The sequence below is a fragment of the Neolamprologus multifasciatus genome, chromosome 15 (assembly GCF_963576455.1).
Source record: "Neolamprologus multifasciatus chromosome 15, fNeoMul1.2, whole genome shotgun sequence".
NCBI lineage: Eukaryota > Metazoa > Chordata > Actinopteri > Cichliformes > Cichlidae > Neolamprologus > Neolamprologus multifasciatus.
Genome location: NC_140453.1, coordinates 10,223,741 through 10,244,096, shown reverse-complemented (window position 1 = coordinate 10,244,096; position 20,356 = coordinate 10,223,741). Strand labels below are relative to the sequence as shown.

Here is a 20,356-nt window from a genome sequence, read left to right as displayed (position 1 = left end):
TTTTAGTCTGTAAGAAATTTTACAATATAATACTATATAGCTGCCATTTTCCTACTTTTGAAGACTTGTGCCATTTATTGTGAAGTGTCGCCACCTAGTGGCACAGTTTCTAGTGGGTGGCAAAATAAAATGTACATCTCGTGCAATCACAGGCATTAGAGACGTCTGTGAAAGTATTTTTTGCTCTAACAAGAGAAGGCTCCCCTTTCCATGTATATTATAAAGAAAGATTACATTATCTGTGTAACCAATACACGAAATAAATTATACTGGAACGTTAAGTTTTCTTCAGAGAAAACGAAAAGTATCTGTTCCCTGACCGGGAATCGAACCCGGGCCGCGGCGGTGAGAGCGCCGAATCCTAACCACTAGACCACCAGGGAGAGATAGCAATCGCCGAAGGTCTGTACCTTTTGTCGTCAACACGGTATCATGATTCGAGGTGAAGCTATGATAATATACGGACAGACAACCTAGTCTCCAGCCTAGTTAAATATTGCTAACACAACTTACCAAGAGCAAATTGGAGGTGAGCTGTCTGTGCTATATGTATTCATATATATTGCTTTTTATTTTTTCCCCTCGTTGTATATTGTTTTCTTTTCTTTACTTTTGCACCTTTGTGGTCCAGCTACCCAATTTCGCTGTGCAAGAAACCGCACAATGACAATAAAAAGCTCCAAGTCTCTCTAAATCTAAGTCTAAGCTTTACCGTGCACGCGACACAAGAGGGCGTTGTAAGTGGGAGGAGGCGTTTCCATGTTGGAGGATGCATACAAGGTATGTGGGAAATTTTAGGTACCTGTTTTTATGTCAAATATAAGCGTTTCGAGGCGTCGTTGCAAATCCGTGCTTGGCGTGAGAGGTTTATCTGGATGCATGAACAAGTATGCGCTATTTTAAGAAAGCGAATTTGCTTAATGAACGACAAATATATTCTTATTCTCACCACCAGGTTGCTATTGTCTTGTAAACAAAGTGGCTAACTAGCATCGTTAGCATCAGCTGTCTTGTCAGCTGGAGCACCTTTCACTTCTCCCGCGTTTGTTTGTTTGGTTTAAGCACATCAGGGATATCTTTTCTCGTTGTTGCACTGTAAAAAGAGGCCGAAAGCTGTCGAGCGGAACCATTTATGGAGGATTTCAAATCATGCAGGCTGCTAAAAACTGAGAATATGGCTAAATGGGATCGTAACGTTGCTTCGGATTGAGCTTTCCCTCAGTGGTTAGCGTCTCACCTGTTATGTAACGCCTTTAGGCTACACGTGGATGAACTGCTATACGTAAACCCGCTAAACTGTGCTACATACTACAAATATTAGTTTCGCTTTTATTTAACTCCACGGCGTTGAAGCTAGCCGGTAACTTGATACAACCATAATGCTTTGACTCTTTACATCAGCTGCTGAGAACAGACTTTATATTAAGTAGTAAAACAACCGTTTACAGTGTTCCCGTTAACCAGATGCAGGTGTGATTGTGTTTTGTAGCCGAGCGCTCCATTTTCCACCCTCTTCGGGTTATTGTCAGCTGACTGAGCTGACATGCCTATTATGGGATGCTTTCATCACCATCCACTTAAGCTGATGGGGCTTCGCGATCAGTTATTGGGCTCTTGCAGTGCACTGAGCGTTGCTGAATGAAGAGATTAATCCGGTTTCTTCTTCACTCTGCAGGACAAGAAAGACGTGTGAGAGGTGATCTTCCCAGCCTTGTGTCTCCGCGCTTGGATACACACACTGCGTACGGATGTAAGAAGGTGGTTGTTTGTATGGATGCACGTAAATACATGCAGATTTAGGACCCTGGCCTGATGGAAAAGAGAGACAGGAAGCCTGGATATTTTGCCAGGTAAGGGACTCTAGTTTTTATGCAGCTGTCATCTTAAGATTTGCATTTATTTTTTTACCTCCTAAAATCGGCCTCTTATTTGTTGTGAATCACCATGTTTGGTGCTCAATGAGTCGATGTAATTATGTAATGTTGATGTAATGTTTTTTGCTGAACAATAATGATTTACCCATAGTTAATCACTACAAAGAAGCCCACCCATCCCTTTATGTTTAAAGGCTCAGGGAACAGAAGCTATGAAAATCTTTACGTGACACTGATAGGTTGAAGGTGTTGGAAACTTTCAAATCTGTCAAAAATCTTAATGAGAAAATAGTTTCTTTATCCCCTCTTTGTGCATTTAATGTAACTTAACTAATATCTTTATTTTTCCTCTTGTTTTATTGTCAAGGTTGTCTTTTGGAAGGCATGTGATAGTGAGATGTCCCTTAACACACTGAATAAACTAGTGCCATGGTCCACTCTGTGGCCTGGGTTTAAAGCTGTGGCTTAGCATGGTTGGTTGATTGTAGACACCTGTGCCCTTGCTGGAGTAATGAACCTTGCTCAGCTGGTATGTACTGTGCTCTGAAGAAGGCACAAGCTGGTGCTCTTGGAAATTTTTAATGGTTCAGTTGAGTCATAGCAATCGAATAAAGATAATGTAACTCTTAGTCTGATTTCCAGCTGCACGGTTTTTATTCTAAGATTCTCCCAGGGTAGCTCTGCATGATTCATATGTCAATATAGCCCTTATTTATCTCATACTGGGCTTTGGTGCAGTTACTACTTTCTTTGAGACCACCCTCCTTTAAAGCTGGCTTTTGCATGATTGGTTGTTCCACGGAAATGGAAAGTTTGAGAAGCAGCTGCTCATAGCTAGAAATGCACCCCGGAGGTGATCATGTTAGGGTATTGTATGTGTTCCTTGATATCGCAGAGTACCTGAGTCAAACAATATTTTTAAAAGATAAATGTTTTTTTGCTATGATGCACTCCTGCAGCCCAGCCGTCTCTCTAACAGGATGCCATCTATCACTACAAATCACTGTGCTCCTCTATTTCAGTGTAAACACAGCAATGAAAGGCATTTTAATTATGTTGTGGATTTAGCTATACAAGCTATCATGTGATGCTTTTTTTTTTTCTTGTGAGGATAAACTAGTGGTTCTCAAACTTTACAAGGATATAAGTTGATCTGAAGCAGCTACTGATTTATCTCTTTTAGAATTGATTTATTATTTAATATAAATGGCAGTCGTGCATCACACGTGGGCCTGTAGCCTGCTGACGTAGTGTCAACTTTAGTAACAGATTTTTGACACCGTGTGAAACATGATATGAGGAAATGTGTGGAAAGAGGCTTACCGCAGTTGCGGTGTATAAAGTGACAAGAAATCTGCAGGTTGTCAACACCTGCTTTCGCGGACATCGGAACAGATGAGGTGTGTCATCGAACTGCATGGCTGATTTAAGATGGGTAAACATTATTTTGCGGGTGTACTGCTGTGCACTGAGGCTCACTTGCTGCTGGAAAACCCACGCTGCACAATACTGCTCTTATTCTGCCTTCTCTAACCTGTTCTACAAAACAGTCTTATCATAGTGTAGAAAACATAAACCTTGTTTTTTTTTTTTCTTTTTTAAAAACCCTTACAAACATGTAAACTAATGCATATGGAAGGTAAAACAATTAAATGCTTCTGTCATTGGACATACAGTAAAATATAAAAACTGTTTAATCTTGTGTATATGAGGTCATGCTTTATAGCTTAGTGAGCTTAATTCCTTCTTATGGCTCACGTTACTCACTAAGACTACACAGACAGTCTAATGCGATCCAGTCATTTGTCATGTGTGTATTTCTTTTTCTTTTTTTTCCCCCATATGATTAGGTTATGTTGGAAATATTATATTATGGAGAAAAATGACTGTCATCACAATCCAGGCAGCCTCTAATTATTAGGTAGACAGCATATTAGATGTTAATGGGGGTTGCAGGCTTCAAACTGCTCCTGCAGAGACACTGTGCAGTAGCACTGTTGCCTGTTTGTACAGAAAGTAGAACAAAAATAAGCGTTATCATCTAACACAGCCACTCCTGTAATGCGTATCTCTTCGGCGGCCTTGCTTCCTGACAAATAGAGCAAAGGTCGATGTGAGGTGCACAGGGACAGTATTAACCAGCCACGGTACAAATGTCAGATTGGAGACGAAGATCAGTAAATTAAAATGCTGGTGGAATGGAACGTAAATCCAGGCCTGCCTTCATAATGTGGCACTTCACAGTTTTGTTTCCAAGCAATCCAAAACAAATTGAATTGAGGCATTATGAGGATATGAAGGCGGGATAACTTTAATATTGGCAAAAATTCCATCAAAGTTATTATTAGTCTTGTTAAATATCACAAGGTCTGGTATAGATATATGAAACAATATGGCACAACTGTGCATAAATAGTCATACAAAGAGGCTCATATCAACTTATGTTACAAAAGTAACTGTTACTTTATTCTTACCAGTCAGACTTTAATTGCTTTTTGAGAAAATCCACACACTGATGACCATATTTTCCTTTACACTATAAACTGCTTTGTGGCTTTTTTTTTTTTTTTTTCTTTCTTTCTTTCTTTCTTTCTTTTTTTTTTTTTTTTTTTTTTTTTTTTTTTTTTTTTAAAAAGGTGGTGTATTTGCACTAGTAGTAGTTTTTCCTCATGCATCTTTGTTTCAGATTGTCTCACTTGAAGCATTTTAATTTGCATTAACCTATACAAAAAGTGTTATGAAGTTTGATCAATAGGAGGCCTTCTGCTGTCTGGAAGGTTTCATTGCTGCTCTAGATACAAAACAAAATAATTCCTGAATGCCCTTAAAAAAATAAAAAGTAGAGCAGAGCTCAAGGTTTTTAACAAGCTAACATAGACTGGCTGTGTCCACACTGGGCCAGATCCATAGACTGAAGCCGTATTTGCCGCATGTTTGAGGGATATGAGAATTAATATTATTAGTAATTGTGTGTCTGTGTTATGCAAGGGTTTTTGTTGTTGTTGTTGTTGTTCATGCCCTCTTTCATGTGTTTGAGTGAGCCGGATTGGAGTCTTTGCTGTGCCAATTCTGGCCCTCGGTCGGGCCTTATGTTTCACATTGCTGCTTTAAATCATTTTGCATTTGTTTGAATGCTCATTATCTTCATTGCTTATACTATACAATAAACCATAATTTGTCCATTCTCATTAATAACTTTAAAACATCCTGGGGTCTGTTTTGTGTTTAATTTTCTTTTTATTGTGGTAGGAAGCAGTCACTGTTTAGAAACTCAAGAGGGAGATAAGAAGGGTTAAAGAGGAGATGAAGATAATGTAAAGATGAAGGCTGTGATGGAGAGCACTGAGAAATGCCCCTGAGTGAAACAGATGGCGTGCTGTTGAGAAATGCATCAGCAGATTCTTGAGTCCGCGAGCAGATGTGCGCCTGAGCTCTGTCTGGCTGCTGACTTATCGACCCAATCTTTCCTTTCCATTAAAGCACTTGAACACTTAAGTCGAGCCTTTTGCTTTTTCTCGTTTGCCCAGATTGTGCAGAGCAGCCTAACCACTCTCCCTCAATGCCTGTGACGAATCAGTTTGGTGCTGTCTTTTCTTAAAGTACTTAAGCTCTCAGCACGCTTCTGAGAGCCAGCATAATCCTTAAGTGTACAGCTAACCTGTGATTTTACTGCACTGCAGTGGCCCCCTTTAACGCACCCCAACACAATCTGGAGGCGGTGTACTTGATTCCCTTACCTATTAATGATTAAAGAGGGAGAAAAGGCAGTGTCACAAAACCGCTGAAGCAGCAAAGTAAATGGAGAGAAAAGTTGCTGCTCATTCTTAAAAACTTATTGCAGCACCTCTGACAGAAGGAATTAACAGTTAAAGTCTGCTGCATTGTCGATTCTAGAAAAGAAGTGTGGGCTCCCTGGTCATTACACATTATTCTGGAGCTATTCTCCTAGATTATTCAGTAAACCTGATATCTGAAACAGAAGTTTTGAAGGGTTTAATTTATTATTTCCTCTGCAAGCTAGCAGAATACTTTAAGTTATGGACATGGTTTTAACTGTAGGATTTAAATTCACCATGTTTCTACTTGATCTACCCCCCGGGGCATCTCATCAGGCTGAAGAGGCGGAAACAGCTCAGGGGGAGCCAATCAGAGAAGACTGTGAATGAACAGAATCCGGAAATCATCTCCTGTGCCGACATTCCAAATGACAGTGACGCCAACAAAAAGGCAGAGCTACAGAGAGCGACAGGAAAGCCAGGTAAGATGGTGACAACACAAGTTGCTTCTCTGAATGTTGGAATATACCCTAAATCTAAGTGGCTGCTTTTCCTGTTGAAAATGGTGGATGGTCATGTCAAACAAGGCAAACATTTCAAATGAGAAGGTCATTGTATACGCAAGTAATCCATGTAACGCCAAAGCTCTAAAGAGGCATCCTTAATATCGGCATCTTGTGAACGCAGGAGCCTCCCCCACCTGCTGGCCAAACCCTGGCCAATCAGATGAAAGTTGGCTTAAAGGGAGAAGAGTTAATAGTTTCGGAATATGAATGGGCTCAGATGGCACCGATACGCAGTAATAGATGAGGAGTCCAAGAATACAAATATGGAGTTGGAACATAGCATTTTAGTTACCCTCTGATAACATAAAGACTGAATAATTTAACATAAAGACTGTGCAGGCTGTGTGCACATCTCTGCTTGGGATAGTTGTGTTGGGAGAATAAGATTGCTGATCTTAAGCCCTTTACGCACTGAACACGTACAATCTGTGTGAATATTTCATGCGTTAAAAATATTTTTCGGATTCTCTTGCAGCTGTTCATGAGGGCCACGTCATTTCGCTGGAGGAATTTGCAGCGCTTTTTGTTTTGTTTTATGTTTTTTAAACCAAGCACAAATTATACCAAACAGATCTGACCAGACAGATGCATCTGACAGCAAATGCACTCATGGCTCAAAACGTACACAGAGAATGATTATAAAGTGATATGGAAATGATAAAATAATACTGTTTTACCTCAGGCACACAGCTAGACACTGCTCCAGGTCAGTCGGCTCTCTGAAATGATTTCTCTGCCTCCTCAGATGTGTTCCCAACTCTGCCAGCAACGCCTCAAACTGCCCCACTGACATCCTGAAATATGTACGAAGGCAGCCGTGACTAGGGATGGGTATTGTTTAGGTTTTATCCAATACCGGTGCCAAACCGGAACTTTTGAAACGGTGCCGGTGCTTAAACCAGTGCTTAAAGAATGGACAACACAAAATTGGTCCAAAAACCTCTCATGTTCAGCTGGGGTTTTTTGGGGGGTTTTTTTTGTAAAAAGATAACAATGTTAGCCTTTTCTGCAGCTATAGGGCATATATGGTATCACTCTTGGCTGGAAGCAGTGCTTAAACAAACTTTGTCCAAAAACCTCTCATGTTTAACTGTTTTCCACTTTTTCTTTGGTCATTTTGGCCTTTTTGGCCAGGGTGAAGGGAGTATCTGCCATCAAACAAGAAGACAGCCGCATGTAACTACGACGGTGTTTGCTAGTTCACCTTACATGCATTAATGTAATAACGCGTATGCATCGCCAGGTGTTTCATCGGATTTGAGGTGTTACCTTCTTTGCACAGTGTCACAGTATCAGCTTAAAGCACTTGTTGCAGGCTGCTGAGTTTGCATATTTTGCTGTGAAGTACAGCCAGACTTTTGGCCGCTTCGCCTTGGGCATTTTTAATCTGTAGCTCTGCTCTAAAAGAACGTACGTACTGGGCCCGCCTACTATCCTTGGAAATGTAAAATGATTGGCTAGAATTCAAAGTGTGTGACATCTCAGGAAAAAAAAGCACCGAAATGTGCTTTGCTTTTTGGTCTGGTTACTACCGTTTATGTCAGAACCGGTGCCATCATGGCACCGGATACCGGTACCCATCCCTAGCCGTGACACTGCTTTAACTCAGCTGTGCCCTGCCGTGACAATTAGATAAACCTAAAATTTCTTCCCTTTCTTTAGAGACATCAGGACCAGCTCATCGTGGCTTGATGTCAACTCGATTGATTTTATGTATATTTTTTCTACGGTGCAAACGCAACATGTTCGTTGTGTATGTGCATCACACTACAAGTGCAAATCTGAAAAATTCATAATTTTGTGTGGGTTTTCTTTTCTTTTTTTGCAATGCACTCGGTATATAATGGCCTTTAACTTTCTCAGTAATGTTTATCATCTAATGCCCTTCATCAGAATCGGTGTCAATTTATTTATAAGCGCATTTAAAAACAACACAGGTTGACCTAAGTGCTGTACAAACAGGAAAAAAGAAAAAAAACATGTTGTGTGACATGTAAATCAGATTTATGGGAGTCTGTAAAACAAATGGTAGCCCTTTGGCTGACAGAAGGCTTTGTGGCACAGCTGTGATCTTTTGGGGGTAAAGAATTGAAAATGCAAATAAAACTAACCTTGCATGTCAGCTTTACAGTTGAATAACAAAATCTTATATGGAAGAAGTTAAACTTTCCCTTGCTTTTACTAATCATAATTTGAATTGCATTTTTCCAGCAGCTTTCAGAACTTATTTTTAAAAGAAGATTTATTTAGTTTTAACTAGAGTTGTTTTACACTTGCAATATACACTGATTAATCTCTGTGAGGATCCTCTGTGGTAAAACAACCTCAGCAGTTTTAAACGGGAAGTTGCATAACCTTTATCCTGTTCTAGTATACCGTTAAAGATGATATTCAGTACTCTGTACTACTATTCACAATGTCATTTAGTACTAAGATTTGATGCTTCTCTTGGAAAGATGTCATTATTGATAAACAATATTGTGCCACCCATCATTTCTTTATATTTTGCTGGGTAATCTTGAGGTCCAGGCTCTCAGGAGGCCAGTCCATGACTGACGTGATCCATTGTATGATTTAATTTTCAGGTATGCTTTTACTGCAATAAAAGTGTGTTTAGGATCAGTATCATGCTGAAAAAGATTTTAAACCCAAAATTTTAAATTTATAAGTCGTTCTGTAAGACCTGTCACTGATTTTTGGTCGGGTACAGAAATGACCCTTGCTCTGAGGCTCTAATGAGGCTTCAGTGAACAGTAGATGTATCAATTGTAGATTCAAGTAAAGAAATTGATCCAAATTGTTTTTGCAACAGGCTGTTAGAAACAGAGCCTAAGATAAAATTTAAAACTGGTTCTTTAATTTGTCTTCTATGTGTAGGCACAACAATGGTTCATTCCATGAGTTAGGTGTCGTTTTATGCTTAAATAATCCAAAGATCATTGCTAAGTTTAAAAGATTAAAAAAAATCCTCTCAAAATGGTCAAGTGCAAGGACAGGAGTGAAAACGAATAGAAAAAGCAAGAAGTATCTGAAGAAAAACTGAAAGACCTTCAGAAAGCCTGAAAAACTATTACTACTACTATTAGGAAGTCTGGCTGTTTGGAAGCAATATTGAAAGAGGGGTGATTTAAGGCTTTTTTCCCCCCTAAATTTAATGGGCATCAAACTTTTTACATGGTCGAGGTAAGCTTCTTATTAAATTATTATTGATTCATTAAAATGACTCAGTTGAATTGTCGTTGGTGTGGCTTTTAAAATATGCCAATCAAAAAGTTGTGGTTGTTAATATTATTTTAACCAAATAAAACAATATTTAATAAGTGTGTACACTACAGATTTTATTACAAGACATCCTGTGGGCCAACATTGTCTTGTGTAGAAACCCATTATGACCTGCAAAACAAAAAGTGACCATTGCAACCATTATGGGCAGTGCGTGTCATGCTAGCATGTTTTGCTGGGTTTCTTTGGCTGTGAAAGAGCAGTGATAACTCCTGTCACAATTTCAGTGGGTCAGCCAGCTCTAAAAAGCCATTTTTATTGTAATACATAGTGCAAATGTGGTATTCTTTAGTGTAAAGGGCAAGAAATACACACAAACACACTGTTATGTCCCATTGACTAAAAGTCCTGCACAGTATAATATCAGTCACAGCCTGGTACAGGCTCGGTGAATAAAGTGACAGCGGCCTTTTCTTTGATGCTCTGTACAGTAAAAAGAAGCAGACGCAGCTGGAGTCTGGCCGGCTAATGCTTACTCAAGCCCTCTATATCCATGGCGGGGGTGGCAGTATAATGAGGCAGTCAGGGAGTGGAGCACTAATAGCCTGTGCTTTCCCGGCAGGAAGAAACTGCTGACTGTGGACCTTCTCTGCTACAAGGGTCATATTATGTGTGTGTATATACAATAACCACTTCAGTGTTTGTAGTGTTTTGAGGCTGGATAATGATAGGGGATGAGCAGCTGGTACCGAATCACAGTCAGACAACTAAAGGCTTTTTAGAGGGTCCCCCCCTCCCCTTTTTTTTTTCTTTTTTTTCCTTTTTTTAACCCCAACCTGAAACATTGCTTTTTTCTTTATTAACACAATTAACCCATTTATAAGACCTATATAGCCCATTTATATAGCTCTTATAAGAAGTTTTTTCCTAATCATATTGTTATTTTACATTCGTCCTTAGTCTACAGTCCTCTTTCTGTTCTGTTCTGTCAGATGATGGCTGTAAAGTTACCAACAAGGCAAAGATGGAAAAGACAAGGCCGCCGGGGACAGTGGAGTTCGTTGTGAGTAACATATTTTTTCCTTTTTTTTTTTTTTTTTTTTTTTTTCTTTTAAGTAAGATACTGTAGACACTTGCAAGGGAAGATATAGAAAATTTCCATTGTGTAGTATTTTGAGCTGTTTGCATTTAAAATGTCTCACATTTTACAGAGGAGATGATTTGTGTTACAGGTGGGACGTGATGATTCCCTCAACAGCATCGCACTCAAGTTCAACATCACCCCAAATAAACTGGTCCAGCTGAACAAGCTGTTTTCTCGCAGTGTCTACCCCGGGCAGGTGAGAAAGCTGTGACACTAAGCGTCAGCTGGATAATGTGTTAGAGCGGGTTTTCCACTAATTTCCACAAAGGAACACTTTGAAAACGCATATCTTGAAAGGGGTAGGGCGGGGATATCGGCTATACTGATGTGGACTAGGAATGAAAAGAATCTTCATCGTTTGATGGAAATGAAAATTATCACAGAAGGTTAAAAGCAGATATACAAGTTTAGCCAATTTATTATGTCATGCTACTTTTTTCCCTGTTCATTACTGATCATCTAACTATTGGTTATCCGTTATTACTACAGAAACTGTTTGTCCCTGATGTGACTCAGTCAGAAACTGAACTCAAATCTCCGACTTCCTCTGATCCCATCGCTAAAAATGTGTCAGAGAAGTCATCACAAGTAAGTCAAATAACATTCATTATATTACTTGGAGTACTGTGTTCATACACAGGACTTCAGCATGAACCAAAAGAGCTAATTCAGCCTCTATCATGTGACATACATCCAAATTATAGAACCTTTACCTGTATTGTGGCCATTTAAGGACAAAAAGATTGTTAAAGGGTATTTGAAGGTTTTGGTAGCATGTGCTTAAAATGCACTGTAAGATGTGTATTTATAACTACATTTGCTTAAATTAGTTATACTTGAGGTAATTCTTGAATTACAGTCTTGTGCATAAGTCTTGAGCTGCTCCACTTTCTTTTTTTTTCTTTATATTTTGCTTCCAAGAAGTCAGTGTAACCCTGGTTACCCTTAATTAACAACAGTAAAGACAATATCACTGGGTCGGCAGTAGTGCGAGGTGTAAAGATCAGCAATGAAAAGCAACACCACAGTAAACTTTGCACAAGAATGCGTATTTGTATTTGCAGTACATCTGTCATACAGCAATTTATAATACAGACTTTGTTAATAAGAAAGTCCTTTCTAAAGTCTTTCAAGTTATCAAGACGTTTTCAAGCTGCTTTTTTTTTTCCAAGCTGCTTTTTCACCCTATTGCAGTTCAGACACTTATACCTGACCATTCAGATGAATGTTTTTGTTTTGTTTTTTTAAGCCTCTTAACTCCGTGACCTGTACATCATTCAAGCATAAAAAGGCACCTAGCTCAAGCGATTAACCAGTGTTGTCTACACACAAGAGAACTTAGCAAAGTTATATCTTTAGGCACTTTGTTACTAGCAGTCTAGTGCAAAAACATGTAATTTGTTCTGATTTTCTTGGATGAATCAGTTTTAAAGGTATAAAGATAGTAACTTTGTAACAACAAGGTGACTCCCAAAGACCTGTTAGCAGAAAGCTTATCATATCTCAGCATGGTGTGCAGTGTGAGATTTGAGGAAAATGAACAAGTGGAGGACAAAAAGTGACAGGCCTAAAACACTATCAACAGCAGATGAACAAGTTGCAAAGTGCTTTGTAGTCGTGCAAAATGAAGACTTGGTCTGAATAGACTCCATGTGTGAGTGGCCGGAGTGATGGGGGTTACTCAGACCATGGCTCTGCTGGGTTGTGGGGGGTTGGTGTTTGAGGGGAAGGGGCTGTTTGTGAGTCTGGAGGTGTGAGACTTGAATGACCTGAGGTATCAACCGGAGGGCAGCATGTCAAACAGGTCGTGGGTGGGGCACAATGGGTCTCCTGTGATGGCCTTGGTTTTCCTGAGACGGGAAGATCTGCCAATGCCTTCCAGGGGTGACAGAGGGAAGTCCATAATTTTGTGGCCAGAGTTATTGAGGAGTGGTAGAAGATAACAAAGTTATGTTTCCTCAAGACATGGAAGTGCAGTCTTTACCAAGACGTTGGTGTTGTGGGTCCAGGTGAGGTTGGTGGAGATGTGAGTGCCCAGAAAACCTTGAGAAACCTGAAGGCGAAGACAGATCCCACCTATACTCCATTTATAATTAGAGGGGAGCGGACCTGTCTGTTCCTCCAGAAGTCCATTATAAATTATTTTGTCTTAAGGACGCTCAGCTTCACATTATTTTCTAAACACAAGCGGGACAAGTTCTCTACCTTCGCCCTGCACACTGTCTGATCTCCTTTAGGGATCAGCCCAACGTCATCGGCATACTTGACAATGAGGTTGGCTGGGTGGATTGATGTGCAGTCTTATGTGTACTGGGCTAGGAGGCTGAGAACACAGCCCTGCAGGGATCCAGTGCTGAGTAACATTTGGGGGTCTGATCACCTAGTCAGACTGATTTGAGGCCGGTTGGTGAAAAAAGGTGGACACACCAAATATTGACTCATTAGAATTGTACAAACTGTGTTCTTGACTTATGTACAGTGTATCCTTATGTTTGGACATTTCAATAACTTTGCTGCACCTATTAATCATTTTCCTTTTAAAATATAATGAATTGAGAGGTGGTTCAAGACTTGTGCACAGTAATGTCTTCATTATTATTTTGTGGTCTGTTTAAACGTCAGGTAGAATGCTTGAGAACTCGCTTTCATCAGCAGGAGTGAATCCAGTCTTTATTTTACATGTTGTTGGGTTTTGTTTTGTTGTTTTTTTTTTCTCAGATTTTGTTCCAAATGTTCTGCACAGTGATTTCCACCTTATTCTGAAAGCTGCTGTTTAACTATTGTCAAACAAATGTGAAAACCTTTGAAACAAGCCGTACTAAATAAAAGCACAACATTAATCTCTCTGATCTCTGCCTTTCAACATCTTTCAGTATGGCGTTCCAAACTGTAGGTCAGCAACGGCCCTTCGCCGCGAGCTCTCCCCAAGCTCTGAGGATGAGAGTCCGTTAACGGTCAAATTCATAAAAATGAGCTGCAAGTACTTCACTGATGGCATGGTAAGAAGGAAAATTCATACTGGATTAACAAGCAGAAATGTCCAAACTGGTGAATTATTGCATCTTATGTATGAAGTTAGACTTAGTTTCATTTTTTTATAATTCCACACTGGGGGAAATTTTCTTGTTACAGCAGCACAAGGGACAGTAAGAAAAGGGGAATTAAAGATGTACTAGAAAACAATGGTGTACAAAACAAAATACTACACTATATACAAATGGTTACTATATAAAGTCAAATGCAATTGGAAACATCAATATTTAGTTTAGTCTTTGATCAAATTGTCACCATCTTGCTGCCTCTTTGTGCATTTTGATTTTCCAGGGTGTTGTTGGAGGCGTGTTAATTGTGACGCCCAACAACATCATGTTTGATCCGCACAAGTCGGACCCCCTGGTGATCGAGCACGGCTGTGAGGAATACGGCCTCATCTGCCCGATGGGAGAGGTCGTCTCTGTAGCGCTGTACGACGACGTGTCGCGCATGAAGCTCAAGGACGCTCTGCCATCGTAAGACCTTTCTCCGTGTCACTTGCCACATTTCCTCCTTCGCTAACCGTTCCTCTCAACTCGATTCTTATTCCTCCTTTTTTGTTCCTCCTTCCCGTTTCTGTCTTATGAGAAATAAACTGCAAACTAAGATATTACGAGCCCTTCAAGCTTTTCTACATCTTTCCTAACATGCTCCTGAGATTGTCATCTCAGCTTTATTTCGCTCTTTCCTCCATAGCTGTTAATCAAAACTCTCTCCAGTGCAAGATCAGACTTTTTACTTTCCCATTTTCACCTTTTTTGTTCTGTTTAAGCTTTAAGTTGCTGTTTCACATCACATTTACTACTTTTAAGTTGTATACCACATTAATTTCTGTTGGGCATTTTTCTTTTTTCTTTTGTTTTCCTTTTTTTTTTTTCTTTTGTTTTTCTTTCCCCGCAATTCTGTTTGTTTATTTTTTTCCTCATTCTTGATTGCGGTGTGTGTGTGTGGTGCCACACCGTGAACTCACAGAGACCTACCCCAGGATCTGTGTCCTGTGTACAGGCCCGGAGAGTGGGAACAGCTGCCATCAGAGCAGGAACTAAACCCCTTCAGTCGCTATGAAGCTCTAAATCCCAAACAACCAATAGTTCTGGATGACATTGAATCAACCCTTTCTGAAACTGGTAGGATATGAAGTTTGTGTTTGTGGTCCACTTGTGGTTGCTTTTTTGTCTGCTTTTATGGTTAACACAAGCTACTTTTCATTAGCTAACCCATTAATGAAAGGCAGCTTGCGAATCTTGAAATCCAAACCTGAGACCAAATATTAATTTATTTTCAACGATGCTCAGTTGACATTAAAAGGCTCAAAGTATGGGGGGAAAAATACAAAATTCCCCACACCACCAGCACCATCCTAAACTGTTGACACAATGCAGGATGGACTCGCGGTATCGTATTGATTACACCAAATTCTGACCCTGCCATGCAAAAGAAATTGAGATTGGAAAAATGTTGCCTGGTCTGATCAGTCTCCAGTCTTTTGCTGAGCTTGTTTGTCTCTTTTTAGCTGACAGGAGTAGCACCACGTGTGGTCTTCTGCTGCTGTAGCTCCTGACTTCAAAGATGCGTGGCCATTCTCCTAAAGACATTTTCATTTTCACCCAGAGAACTGCTGCTCATTGGATACTTTCTTTTTTCATTCGCCATAAACCCAAGAGAGTGTCTATATGCCTATGTGAACTGAGCCTCTACCATGTGACTGTTTTTTTTTTTTTAGATATTTTCTAATCAGCAAATTAAGGATGTTATTACCCATACTGCTTTACTAATGTTGAAGTATAAGGAGGGGGGTTGTAGTTGGGGCATTTGACACTGATTTCTAAAATTTCTGACATATGCTAAATTTAATCAAAACCTGATTTGATAACAGTGAGTTCAGTGGGCGAGCAGACAGAGAAGTCTCCATCAGATGAAGGCTTTACCGAGCTGGAGCCAACTGTCAACGGGAGCACAGACGAGGCAGAGGGGACATCCTGCAGAACACTCAACAGAGACCAACATGAACTCCTAGGACAGAGTCCAGGCCAGGGAGACCATAAGAACCAAACTCAAGGGAAGCTGGATGATGAGGAAGACGAAGGTGTTGCTCAGAACACCTCCATCGAGGATGGAGAGTCGATACTGTCCTCCTCAGAGGCTGAAAAACAGGGTGACTTGCATAATAAACCTACAAACCAGATGGTAACTGAAACCAAAGACGCAAACTGTGAAGGAACTGAAAAGCTGCTAAACGGTGTTGATGATAAAATAACAAGTGCATCAGTGGACCAAATCAGGAGACAAAGTCTGAAGCAGGCTTCAGAGGTTGATGAGAAGTCTGGCCCAGACAGACCAGCAGAGGAGGACGAACTCAGTGAGGAGGAGAGGCAGAAGAAAACCTATGAGTTGGAGATGAAATCCTGGCTACTGAAGAGAATGCAGGCTCCAATAGAAGGTACAAGATTTTTGACCTCGATGGGACTAAAATAAAATTTCAGCATGAATTAGCTAGACTCTTTATTTTCTCTATACCTTGCAGACATGCTTTTCTCATCAGAGGAGAAGAGCAAAAACCCACCAATGTTCCTCTGCTTCAAAGTTGGGAAGCCAATGCGCAAGTCCTTTGCCACCTGCATGACCTCTAGCCCCGCCCACTCATTCGGGTGCCGGGAAAAGCAGCCAGAATATTGGTTTGCTGTGCCACAGGAAAGGTATATTTAAATGTTTTATATAATCCTGGTGCCAGTTAAATGCTGCAAAAATAACTGTAATGAAAGTTGTGTTGAAGGGGCATTGGTTTACTAATGGTATATTTGTGGCTGAACTGAAGAAGCTTCTCGGATGAGAGGTGAAACATCTTCAAGCAACTTAAAGAAGTCCATACGCTTTTCTTTGAAAGCTCCTTTGACAATTTGTGGCTACACTAGTCGGCAGTTTCCTGATTTCGTGTGTGTGTGTGTGTGTGTGTGTGTGTGTGTGTGTGTGTGTGTCTGCGGTAGGGTGGACGATCTGTATGCCTTCTTCGTTCAGTGGTCCCCAGACGTCTACGGGAAGGAGGCTCGAGAGCAGGGCTTCGTTGTGGTGGAGAAGGATGAGCTGGACATGATTGATAATTTCTTCAGCGACCCTGCATCTTGCAGCTGGGAGGTATGCTTGGGCCTCCAGCTCACCTCACCTCATCTATTTTCTTTTTCAAGCTAACACTACAGTGGTGTGTTTGCCTTTTTCAGCATTTTAAAAGCACCTTTGTCTTGCACTCATTTCTGTTCCGTTTGTGTACTTGTGCGCTAGATCATCACCCTTGATGAGGCTAAACGTAGGCAGAGTTTTGGCAGTATCGATGGAGACTTCTCTATGGATGCACTGCCCATGCTCATTGATACAAGTGATCTGCTGCAGGATACACACATAGAGAAGGTAATCTTCAAATATCCAGACATGCGGCTGCTTTCTGAACACTTTAACATCTCACTTGGTGAAAGGAATTTAAGGAAATTCAGTTTTCAGGGCTAATGGTGTGTACGTTTCCCCAGCTGGCCTGTCGTTTGCCTGCCCGTGTGCAGGGCTATCCATGGAGACTGGCCTACAGCACAGAGAAACATGGGACCAGTCTGAAGACTCTGTATAGGAACCTTGCAGATGTTGACAGTCCTGTGCTGCTGGTCATCAAAGACATGGATAACCAGGTAGACATAGTCATCATGGATGTGAAGTGTTTAAATAACTGTGAGCTTTAGGAACGTGACATCAGCATTAGGTGAACAGAATATGAGACATCGGGAGGTGAATAACTTGTTGTAAACAGATGGTTTGACTCCTAAGCACAGTGTTGTTGGCTTGTGTTTTATTGCCTGTATAGATTCATATCTGTTAACCCTTAATCTGACCGTCACAGTCACATCATCTTAGCATTTTAAAACCAAACCAATGGACACTGCATGCTCATATGGTTTAGAGCTACTGAGTCTATAAAGTCAGCAGAAGAGTGTTTGATGAAGTCATAGTTTTCCCTTCCACTTCATTTTGAAACAAGGGGCCCTCTGCTGGCCAATATAAAGAGTGCAGTTTAAGGCATTACTGCATCACGCTGTTACTTTCCAGACTTTGCCTGTCTTCTTATATGGTTTAACACTTTACGCAGGCCACCTGGAGTTATTTTATAACTTTGGGTGTGAAATTACAAAATAACTCTCATCTTTCAGGAACCATTTGAATTTTCTCTTTTGCCCAAAATGCTTGAGGAGTTATAATGAGAAGCACACATGGGAAAAATCTAGGCGGAGCTGGTTTTTCTGTCTGCATTCAGACCGCAGTACCTTGTGAATGACTTGTGCTATTGCGATGCACCAAATTTCTCCATGAAGCTCGTCTGCTCTGCTTTTCGAAGCGTTTGAATTTTGTGGGTTAAGTCTAATTTAAAATGTACTAATTAGATTTATGCTATGGCCTGAGAGAGTGGAATCTGTGTGATTATTAGTCGTAAGGAAACTTGATTTCACATCTAATCTGACTCTCGTCACAGATGTTTGGGGCATTTTCAACTCATCCTTTCAGAGTGAGCGAGCACTGCTATGGCACAGGAGAGACCTTCCTCTACAGCTTCTGTCCTGAAATCAAGGTTTGCGTCCAATCAGTTCACAAGCTCACTCTGGTTATTTCACCCTTAATCACTAAAAAGATCTCAGTAGTGGCTGTGCTGCTTTGCTTCTTGCTTTCAGGTGTACCGCTGGACAGGGGAGAATTCCTACTTTGTGAAAGGCAATATCGATTCACTGCAGATGGGAGGAGGAGGGTATGTACAGCTACCTTAGTTTCAATTCAAGCATCAAGTTGTCTCAATAATCTATTGTCTTGGGACAGAAGAGTAGAGACAGTAGAGGGTTTGATAGTTGTCAGTAATCAGCACTGCCTTCCTCTGCAGTGGTCAGCTGGGTCTGTGGCTGGACGCTGAGCTGTACCGAGGGACCACCACCAAATGTGCCACCTTTAACAACCAGCCACTGTCCTCCCAGCAGGACTTTAACATCCACAGTCTGGAGGTCTGGACCTTCGAGTAAACCCATCTTCTCAAACTACATTCACTCTCCCTAAAAACATCACCCATTTCTATTATGCACCACTTGGAGGCAAACCTAGCTACCCACAAATGACGCTAAATGTTATGTGAGTGAAGTTCAGAAGCCCCTCGTGGAGCCATGTTGACCGCCGGCCGCGCTGTGTCTTCTGTAGCCTGTTTTTGAAGTGGGTGTATTCAGCAGGTAGGCTGGCGAGTTTGTCTGGGTCACTGTCCGTTCAGAGGTGAAGATGAAAGAAAATGTTTTTTGCTCTTGGTTCATTGGCTGCCTTAGACATCAGACAAAGCCTCCAGCTTCCCCCAGCATGCAGACTGCCTTACCACCATAAGCTTGTGAGGAGAGATTGAAGGTGAGGATAGCTGCTTTTTGTCTTTTTGTCTTTGTTTATTTTGACCCATGTTGCTGTGAGGGCTAAAGAAGCCAATCTTCTGACAATTCTGATTGAGGTGATCCCTATAAGAGCTGATTTTTAAGTCTGTGTGAAAGAAAAAGGAGTCCAACAATACCACATGTCTCTTTGTTAATAAATAATTGTTAATATAATTTGTATTTTGGGGAATGTACAGATGTGTATACTGAAAATATTTAGTGGCTTTTTTTTTTTTTTTTTTTTCTTTTTTTTTTTCTTTTTTTTTCAAATGTTCAAATCACTTGCCATCAAATTCAGTTTGGCTGGAATTGTTTACAGTGGAAGAGTTCACTTTCTGTGAAGGACGTCATGCAAATGCTGTCTTTATCTTTTTATTTTGAGTTTTTTCATGTGAAATGAGTGAATTCCTCACAACTGCGCACAATGTTGGCATTCCCTGTGTCCAGTCCAAAAACCGCTGACGGAGCCAGGAAACACTTGCAGTGACCAAATATGTTCTGTTTAATTAAATAATTTCATAATTGTCGTGCGCTCGTCTTATTTTATAAATATATTTTTGCATTCCGTTTTTACAAAGAATGTTTGCTTTATTTTTACTTTTTTTTTTTTTTTTTTTTCTCTCTGTTGACTTTTGCCAGTATTGAATTCCTGCCTCTAAATGAGTAATGTAGACTCTTATTTGTGGTCTGTGTTGTTCAGAGACTTGCAGCCTGTAGAAGTTTAACATGATGTCACTTTGCACTGCAGGATAAATTGACGGCCCGTGCTGTGTTGTACCCTGAAGCTTTTCTACAATGTAAAATTGTTACTGAATGTCACTACAGGAGGGAATCCAGCCTCCTTAAAAAGGGTTGGGAAAGGGATACACTTTTTTTTTCATTGCACATTGATATGCCACTAACTAAACAATCACATCTACTAACACAGGATGAAAATATCCATTTGCGCCCTCTGTATCTGACACAGGCTTGTAGTGCATGAATATGCAATACTGCAAATGTCTGACACCACTGACAACAATCCCTGCCGTACTAGTCACTATAACGCTGGTTAGCGCTTCATGTTGAATTGAGCTTGGTTGTCGTCGGCTGTTCAGTGTTGTAGCTGTGAAGTATTATTTCTTGTGAATCCAAAACTGCTGTGTTCTGTGATATCATGATCTATTTATTGTGTTGTCACTGCAACTACATTTAAAATTAAATAAATGTTAAATATATACAAATAAAATATTGGCAGTGTGTGGTTTATATCTTCAACCTCTTCAACAATCAGTGATTATTAAAGAAGATGAAACACTTGGAGATTTTCAAG

General features: G+C 40.4%; 1 protein-coding gene and 1 non-coding gene across 6 annotated transcripts; one reads left to right on the top strand and one right to left on the bottom strand.

Annotated features, from left to right (window-relative positions):
• Positions 1-311: 311 nt before the first annotated feature.
• On the bottom strand, positions 312-383 carry trnae-cuc (transfer RNA glutamic acid (anticodon CUC)). The gene has a single exon. It is a non-coding gene; the product is annotated as a tRNA-Glu (tRNA).
• A 280-nt stretch (positions 384-663) lies between these two features.
• Positions 664-19,571, top strand: ncoa7b (nuclear receptor coactivator 7b). Of its 5 annotated transcripts, none has more exons than XM_085134350.1 (17): positions 664-780; positions 1,676-1,850; positions 5,987-6,132; positions 10,431-10,501; positions 10,671-10,778; positions 11,072-11,170; positions 13,456-13,581; positions 13,907-14,091; positions 14,588-14,742; positions 15,492-16,055; positions 16,140-16,311; positions 16,600-16,747; positions 16,892-17,017; positions 17,134-17,286; positions 18,123-18,218; positions 18,319-18,392; positions 18,522-19,571. In XM_085134350.1, exons 2-17 carry the CDS (start codon positions 1,813-1,815, stop codon positions 18,655-18,657), a joined length of 2,397 nt encoding a protein of 798 aa, XP_084990476.1. In that variant the 5' UTR covers positions 664-780; positions 1,676-1,812; the 3' UTR covers positions 18,658-19,571. The 5 variants fall into 5 exon arrangements, with proteins under 5 accessions (XP_084990476.1, XP_084990475.1, XP_084990477.1 ...); XM_085134349.1 differs by having other exon boundaries at positions 771-887; XM_085134351.1 differs by lacking the exon at positions 664-780 and adding an exon at positions 939-1,224.
• Positions 19,572-20,356: the final 785 nt, after the last annotated feature.